Here is an 8,792-nt window from a genome sequence, read left to right as displayed (position 1 = left end):
TTGGGCAAGTAGGCTGAGAGGGAACATTGGGTTTCTGACCTTCGACTCGTACAGGAATAGAGCAACCAAGATTACGAACCCAAGAACGATGGGGAGAATTGTAGACACACTCTTCCAGGGATGTGCGGTGGAACCACCCCAGGTGACGCCAATTAGGAATATGGTGAGTCCGGCCACGAAAAGGAGGAATCCGACGAAATCTATTCCTTTGACTAATTCCCACTTGGATTTATCGAAGTCGCCCCGGGGTCGAGATGTTGGCCGATAAAACCAAGCGGTTCCCGCCATTGAGATAACCTCAATGATGATGCCAATGTAGAAGATCCAGCGCCAACTTGCGTTCTCGTAGAGAGTGTTACCGATGAGAGCGGCTGCTAGGCCCCTGTAATTGAGAACATGGTCAGTTGTGATGGGTTTCAACAAGTTACACGGCTCTTCCTACCAAGGGGTACCAAGTCCGAATTCAAGAATACCAAGACCTAGCGACCTCCACTTATTTGGGAGCATCTCCGGTACGCCGGCGTACGATACAAACAAAAACCCAGTACCGAAACCGATTAGAGCTTCTCCCACAATCAGGGAATTGGCACGCTGGGCAGAGGCCGCGACGACACAGCCAATAGTTACCAGGAATTGGCCGAATAGAATGGGAGTCTTTCGACCGAAGATATCACTGAGTGGCCCAGCAATGGCGAAGGAGACGGCTGACGCCAACGACCATGCCCCAATAACCCATGCATATTCGGTGGTTCCGCCGAGGTCTTGGAAGACGTGCATAACTATTGCGGCAAAGCAGAGGAATGACAGTCCAATGGCAGGCGCGAAAGAGAACGACAGAAACTGTAGTTCACCAGTTAGCCATCACCGACACGGCCTTTGCTAGACAGAAAGATGCTCGAACAAAATGACACATACGCCAATGGCAGCCCATGTACCCGCAAATACCCTAACTCCTTCGGGATTAAAATCTAGTGCTGCACGGTGAGGATCTTCTTCCAGTGCGATGGTAGCTTGAATATCACGAATGCGTACAGATCTAGAGGCATTGGAATGGTTAGAAGACACCTCATGCTCTGGATCTGACGTCGCGTGCGCGTGCACTGCTTGATTCTGAGCTGACATTGCGACAATATGGTATGTGTGAGCTATCGAGAGGTGGTATTCGGACTTGGACGATAGAGGTTGGCAAGTTCTGGTATAGACAGAAATGTCGATCAGTATAGCTCGAAGTCTAGTGTCCGCTTCGACATCGAGCAAGGCTATGACCCGAGTTTTATATTCACGGCAGACAACAACGCCCTGGCAGGATTGTTCCCTAATCAAATGGGGCCCCATGGGGCTATTGACAAAGTGGTTCATCCCATAAATTGGCGAGGTGACGCCGTCGTGGGCGGGGAAGGCCTTTGGGAGGAGCTTCTCATTGCGGAGACTGCTGAATTGTTTAATGGCAACTACTTACAAACTATCGTCTCCTATACGGATGTGGGAGTCGGGAGAGGAGGCAGAGCCGCTTCCGCACGACGCAACAGTGTTTCCTATCTCCGATCGGCTTGGCCCCTGAACCTTACTGGAAAGTCCGACTTCTCATGTCGGGTAGAGCGGAGAAGGCTAGCCGCCACCAAACGAAGCGAGGAACAAGGTCCTGTCATCTGATCAGAACGTCAATGACTGGTTTGGAGACTCAGGTACCCTTCGTGTGGCTGCACTTTTGAGAACAGTAGTTTACTTTGGGCTTGAGTACGAGGTGAAACTCCTTCGATGATACAATATATTCTTTAGGAGTGAGACCTCGTGCAACATTGCTACATTGACGGGACAGCAAAATGGAATACAGTATCGTCCAAGGAAAAGGCGTCGGTGACATGACGACGAGGCTCGACCAGTCCCACCTTCATGGTACCTTCGTGGAAATGAAGTCCTTGAACGGGTTGGTGGTAATCCTGCTCACAATCTTCGCCGCTTATACATTGAACATGCTATACTTCCATCCTTTGCATCATGTGCCTGGACCCAAGTTGGCGGCAATTACCAACTGGTGGTCATACTACTATGAGTTGAGCAAGGCATTCCCGGAAAAGTGTGTTGAGTTAGCCGAGAAACACGCCAGCAGCGTCGTTCGCGTGGGTCCGAACAAAGTCGTCATCCACGATGTTTCGCAATACGACAAGATCTATCGCTCGGGGTCAGACTATGCGAAGGACCCAGACTTCTACCATCTATTCCCAAGCGCAAGTGAAGGAGGAACTGCGGTCACTGCCACGTCAGTAATGGCTCTCAGTCTTGCTTTTCATGGTTTTTCTTTCCGGACACCGACTAACCGCAAGTATAGTGACAAGCAAGTGCATAAAGAACGCCGAAAGCAGCTCGCTGCAAAACTGTCTCGCCAAAACATCACCTCAATTCAGGATCTGGTCAACGAGAAATTGTACAGCATAGTTGAGATTTTCGGCAAAGCAGCCACCAATGGCCGGATGGTCAATGTTTTTGCCGCATGGCGAAGCTTCACTCTCGACGTGATTTCAACTTTCGCATTTGGACAGTGCTTAGGCGCTCTCGACCGCGCGAACTTAGACCACCCAATGCTGGATACAATGAACATTGCTGTTGCTGCCTTTTATCATGTCAGTGACCCCAGTCCCACTGAGAGCTGACTCGGTCAAGGACTGAAACTTTTTGCTAATCGCGTGCAGTTTATACGACTTCCCTTGATTGCTCGAGTCACGTCAGCAAAGGCTTTCATTCCATATCTTTCTAGAATTAATAGTGACATGGCGGCGATGGCATCTTTCAAAAAGGTAGGCAATAACTCATTCTCAATCCAGAGTGCGTGAGCTCATAGTTGTGATATGAGAAGTGGGCACGGGAGTGCGTTGATGGGTACGTTCCTGACACCAAAGTCCGCTATCTTTTTGATGGTCTTTTCAACCCTCCGTCTGGTACTCGGAAGCTGTCCAAAGATGAGATCCAAAACGAGGCTGAAGACCTTCTCATTGCTGGGAGTGACACCACCGCGATAACCCTGACGGTCGCCCTGGTCCACCTTGCTCGTCAGCCCGATGTCTGGGAACAGCTCAATGAGGAGCTGCGGCACCTCATCCCTAATCCTGCCACCATTCCGAGCTGGGACACTCTTGAGACTATTCCGCTCCTCGCGGCCTGTTTAAAAGAATCTCTTCGAATGGCGAGTCCACTTCCTGGGTACCTCTGGCGCGTTGTTCCTGCAGAGGGCCTGGCCACTCCAAGCGGTCACTATCTGCCCCACGGAACAAAAGTCGGAATGAGCACGTGGGTCATGCATAATGACAAAGAAATCTTCCCAGATCCGCACGTGTTTAAACATTCACGCTGGCTGGATGGCGACTCCCCGGAGCTCTCGCGCTATCTAGTGCCTTTTTCAAAAGGCTCACGCCAGTGCGCGGGCATGAACATGGCATATATGGAGATGTGTATTGCCTTGGCAGTAACGTGTCGCCGCTTTGTCATCAAGCCCCCTCCGGGCGACGTACCCGAGATGAGACTTCTGGAGACCTTTGTCGGAGTTCTCCAGGTAAGTGTCGTGTTTGATTGACCGGTATTTTGTTCTCGGCATTTCTTTGATGGCCGAGGATGGACCTGTGAAGAAGGCACGCAGCTGACCACAGTATTTCTAGAGCGATCTATGTCCCATTATCTTTGAGAGACGTCAAGACTAAATAAGCACTGGTACTTTGGTCAATGAACGTTGGTCATGATTGTTCCTTAAACGCATTTATAGGTCTCGGTTATGTAAAAGTCCTTTAGAGAGTAGAGGACTCTTGGTGGGACTACGGGTCACCTTGTTCTGCTCTTTTATCATCTAGAGTTCTGAACAAAGAAAGCGGTCAATTGCGCGCCGCCACCCAGAGCGTGGCGACCATGACAATATTTTTGACTGTACTGTACCGTCTCGTAGGAAGAGTCAGATGTTACATATCCAATGCGAGCGACTAAACAAGTTGTGGAGGTCAAATCAGCCTGGGCTCAATTATGTCAAGTTAATGGGCCGCCACGGTCACAATTCTCGGATGAGGCGCGCAGTCTTGAAAACACTGCCGAAGACCTTGTCTGCTCCCCGCTCGGAAGAAGTCCATCACAAAGTAGCTTGGCTCGGCATCAATGTTTCCCCGCCGGCACTTGTTATTCTTCATCCCTGCCGGTACCCCCGAGCCTGTTTCATTGGTCCGCTCAAGTCGGAGCCTTTCCGAAGCCAGATGGTAGACTAGCCAAATAGCAGCGGTGGCGTCGAAAGCAGACTTTCCGAAGTACCTCGTCCGAAGACATTCTCCTCAGCTTCTGAGCCAGGTGCCAAGTATCAGGCCAACGGACAGCTCCATGGCAGGCCATTTCAAGGAAGCTTTAAAGCCCAAGGGACTCAATGGTTCAACTGGAGGTTCAACTGGATGTTCGAATCACCAAGACGAATGGCCACCGGCACCCGCACACTTCTCACTGGAGGATCCCCAAGTAGCAGGCTTTCATAGGCCAACGAGATTCGAGGGTGATATAGGCAATCTCGAAGTTTTTGGGGAAATCCCAAAGGGAATCAATGGCACATTCTACCGGGTGATGCCTGAGCCTCAATTTCCCTCCTTCACTGGAAATGATGTGGTACGTTCTATTTGGACCTTGGCATTTGTCTGGGATGCCTGATCAATCACTTACCGAGGTTAGTGGTTTAACGGCGACGGTAACATCAGCGCATTTCGCATCTCTAACGGCCACGTTGATTTTAAGCAACGCTATGTTCGGACCGAGAAGTTTGTACGAGAAGCAAAGGCAAGGAGAGCTCTTCTAGGTTGGCCTTTACCCTCGTAAGAGATGGAAATAACCTGAGGGCTAACCCCGCATACAGGAAAGTATAGAAACAGATATACAGATTTGGTCGACTTCAAAGTCCGGTCGACGGCTAATACCAACATTGTATTTTGGAACGGTAAACTCCTAGCGCTCAAGGAAGACTCACCTCCCTATGCAATGGATCCCGATACCCTCGAGACCCTCGGTCTGTATGACTTTGACGGGCAATTGCCTTGTCTAACTTTCACGGCCCATCCGAAGTTTGACCCAGTCAGTCGTGAGATGGTGTGCTTTGGCTATGAGGCTCAGGGGGACGCAACGAACGACATCTGTTACTATACCTTCGACAAGGATGGGAAATTGGGAGAGCTAGTGTGGCTCGTCTCTCCCATTTGTGGCATGATCCATGACTTCGCCGTCACGGAAAACTACGTAAGACTGGCGTTTTCTTTCCCTTTGCCTTCCCAATGTCGTCCTAACAGAATATTCATAGGTCCTCTTTCCCATTATTTCCCTCACATGCGACCTGGAACGCCTCAAGAATGGTGGAGAGCACTGGCAATGGGACTACAGTATCCCCATGTACATTGGAGTCCTGCCTCGGAGACAAGCCAAGGGAAGTGATGTCAAGGTAAACCATCTTCAGCCCTCGGCTCAGCTTGGAGGGGCCCGTGGCGAATAAACAGTCGCTAACTCTGTCAGTGGTTTCGTGCACCTCCTGGTTTCGCCGGACACACAGCCAACGCGTTCGAAGAGCACGGTAAGATTCACCTTCACATGACATATGCACCCGACAATGTCTTCTTCTGGTGGCCAGACAAGAACGGGAAGGGCCCGAGGCCTGGGGAGACCGAATCGCTCCTATGCAAGTTTGAGATTGACTACAGGAGCGACAACCTGGAGCTCGGCATGCCCGAGTATTTCATCAAGGAGGAAGAAACCGAATTCCCCAGAATCGACGATCGCTTAGCCATGGCTCGCCATTCGCGAATCTTTGTTTGCGTCATGGATAAGACGGCCGGCACGGATTTTCCGTTTATCCTTCCTCGTATGGGAGGTAAGTAAGATCCATCGGATCTGATCACCTCCATCAAGCCCTCTTGGGTGTTACATGGTCGACTGCTGATCAATGATGCTTGATTGTAGCTGGGTATCCGTTGTTCAACGGCCTTGCTTCCTTCGATGTCGATACTAAAGAGTACAAAAAGTATTTCGCGGGTCCTCGGAAGTTCTGTCAAGAATGCGTCTTCGTGCCGCGTAGTCCCAACGCTCTCGAGGGAGACGGCTACCTGATTGCACTGCTGAACAACTATGACGAAATGTGCAGTGAAATGGTAATTATGGATACAAGAACAATGGCCCAGATTGCTCTGATAAAGTTGCCTGTTCGTCTCCGGGCGGGACTCCATGGAAACTGGGTGGATAGCAGCGATATTGATGGCCATCCACAGGCAATTCCAGTAGCAGAATGAAGGATGTGTAAACGAAACGATGTGGACTGATGCTGGCAGACGGGCAATTTTTCGTCGCGGCGTCGAGAAAAAGCCCAACTAGCCTTATCCGTACAGGAACTCAAAGTTGGAGCTGAAGAGGCCTTCAAACAGATTGAGGTCTGTGTCTGTAACACCCGGCCCATGGCCTAGAGTGAAAGAGCCGGAATCCTTCGGAGGTAGCCAGCTCAGATCGATGTCTCCGCTAGAGGTACAGCTCGACGTTAATTGGTCGACTTCAATTTGCTCTCTCTTGTTACTGCCGTCTTCAGTAATGGATGCTTGGGCGATTGAGTAGTATATTTTAAGCAAGCGTTGTAGACATTCGCGACACTGTTTGATCATTGGACTGCCTCCGTCAAGTTGAGCCAATAGTGTAACAGCGTCATTCAGACTAGAATGGAGAGACGTGGTGGCTTTGAGCGAGAGCAATTCATTGAAGGACGGTTCCATTGAGGCCAGGAGGACGCCCAAGATCATGAGGGAGGCATTGAAAGCTTGGTTCATTAGCCCGGGCTTAGGAGAGGCAAGGATTGAACAAACTCACTGTAATAGGTCGTGAACCACCATGCTCCCAGTAAATTCGTTTGCCTATTGATCTCTTTGACGATGCTTGTTCCCACTTGAATTGCGTCTCTACAAGTATCCATACAGCTTCTCAAAGAAAGAAAGCCTGTCCCTTTGAGCAGAGTCAGCTCCAGGCTGGTTGAATCACTATTGAAATCCCAAAGCTTCTGTAATATTGGGCGATGAAGAAGGATACAGGCACCAGAGTATCGAAAGGACAGGGCCACTTGGAGTCTGCGTGTCTCGAGAGGCTGGTGTCTAGTGTACTGCTTCTCAAGTCCTTCGCCGGGACGCAGAGCTCGAGGCACATTCCCATGCCACTCGGAAAGTTTGTATGAGAGATTAAAGGTTTCCGTCAACGTCTCAGCGCAGCTTAGGGGTGGAGGGGATCCGACATTATCATAGTATAGTCTCTTCGTGATGTCGCGTATGATGAATGACAGTGATCTGTTCAGCGTGAGATCAGCTCGTGGTGCTATATTTCCGGGGAACGGTGAAGAGTCATTTACAACATAGCCCGGTAATAGGACAGGCTCGTAGCCATCACCGAGGGGCTCCTGGCAACGGACGGAGGTAAATCGGTGATCTTGCTTGGGGTGCTCGCCTTCCACAAGGACTCTGCCACTAAGGGTGGTCGACCAAACTTGACACTAAATATCCTAGACCCCAAAAATTAGTTTAGGGTAGACGAATAAGGCGAGAATGGGAGGTCACCCACGCATCGTTTATGAGACACATATACCAAGTTCGTCTCCGCATCTCTTGGTCCAAAGGCGTTAGATGAGAGCAAGACTCAGTGGAGCACAGATCGAGCTGCAGGGCGGACTTAACAGCCAGGCCGTGGAATGTCCATACACGCGAAGAGTGCGATGAGCCTTGCAGGTACGCACAAATCGAACAGAAGAGTTGGACTGCATGATGTTAAGTTATTAGAACACTGGGACTGATTAGGCAGATGTAGGGCGTATCATACCATGTTCCAGGCTAGTCGGGCCCAAGATGACTTCCGGCACCGCCAAAGCCAAGGCATTTTGGAAGAAGTTTTCGGAACGTTCAGCTGACTCTGTGCTAGGGGACATTGCTGTCTGAGTTAGGTAGACGTGGGCCAAAATCATGTAAAGCAAGGACAGCCATGATTTTCGAACGTTCCTGAAACATTGCGTACGCCCTCGCTCGAAAACAGCAATGAATGATTCTTCATGCAAGAAGGGCATGAACAGCGCCACGGTTGCAAAGTACTCCTGTATTATGTCCATGGCATCCGGTGGAATATCAAGGATAGTAGCTTGGCAAGATTTCGGCCAGGATAGGGCGCCGGAAAGGCCCGGTTCAGGCCCAGGAACGTTCGAAGACGTAGCAGAAGACGGACAACGATGATAAGGTTTTAGCAGATCTCTTGAGTTACCGCAACCAGCCGAATTGGCCAGAGCCTGGGTGATGCGGAGCAGGAAAGCGATGTTGGACGATGCCCCGAAGTGTGCAGAATCATCCTGGCTGTCGCTTGAGCGAATAGTCCCAATACCGTCCACGGAGTCTTCGAAGACGTCGCAAGGAGGCATGTCCTCTTGCGGACTTATAGAGGGCCCGGTAGACGGATTATGCGGTAAATGACACCTGTGCATGGATGAAGGCTCGATAGGAAGCTGAGGTGGGTTGCGTGTGTAAGTCCACTGGACATGTTCTAGCTTTTCCTCAATGGCTTTCAGCCGGTCCAGGACTTGAAATTTTTCCCTGAACGCCAGTTAGGTCTTGGAATCCCTGGGGAGAATAGGAGCGTGGTGTCTTGGTCACGTACCCGGACGAGGAGTTTGACTTGCGAACAATCGTTTCTTCGTATACACACATAGCCTTCGTTTCAGTACATCGCATGCAGCTTGGACGCCCACCATCGCACTGTTTGTCCTTGGTCAGTCTTGTAGG

The 8,792-nt window shown here is 50.5% G+C and overlaps 2 protein-coding genes across 2 annotated transcripts; one reads left to right on the top strand and one right to left on the bottom strand.

Moving 5' to 3' along the window:
- Positions 1 to 1,823: 1,823 nt before the first annotated feature.
- On the top strand, positions 1,824 to 3,692 carry PV06_11842 (uncharacterized protein; the record flags this gene model as incomplete). The annotated part of the gene is made up of 5 exons (XM_016413577.1): positions 1,824 to 2,260; positions 2,330 to 2,621; positions 2,691 to 2,795; positions 2,855 to 3,547; positions 3,651 to 3,692. The coding sequence occupies 5 exons, from the start codon at positions 1,824 to 1,826 to the stop codon at positions 3,690 to 3,692; spliced, it is 1,569 nt and encodes a 522-aa protein (XP_016256045.1).
- Positions 3,693 to 6,371: 2,679 nt separating this feature from the next.
- Positions 6,372 to 8,431, bottom strand: PV06_11841 (uncharacterized protein; the record flags this gene model as incomplete). The annotated part of the gene is made up of 5 exons (XM_016413576.1): positions 6,372 to 6,802; positions 6,853 to 7,319; positions 7,382 to 7,531; positions 7,591 to 7,783; positions 7,846 to 8,431. 5 exons carry the CDS (start codon positions 8,429 to 8,431, stop codon positions 6,372 to 6,374), a joined length of 1,827 nt encoding a protein of 608 aa, XP_016256044.1.
- Positions 8,432 to 8,792: the final 361 nt, after the last annotated feature.

This window comes from Exophiala oligosperma (genome assembly GCF_000835515.1).
Source record: "Exophiala oligosperma strain CBS 72588 unplaced genomic scaffold supercont1.78, whole genome shotgun sequence".
Classification (NCBI taxonomy): domain Eukaryota; kingdom Fungi; phylum Ascomycota; class Eurotiomycetes; order Chaetothyriales; family Herpotrichiellaceae; genus Exophiala; species Exophiala oligosperma.
The sequence above is the reverse complement of the archived record's forward strand: the minus strand, read 5'-3'. Positions and strand labels throughout refer to the sequence as shown.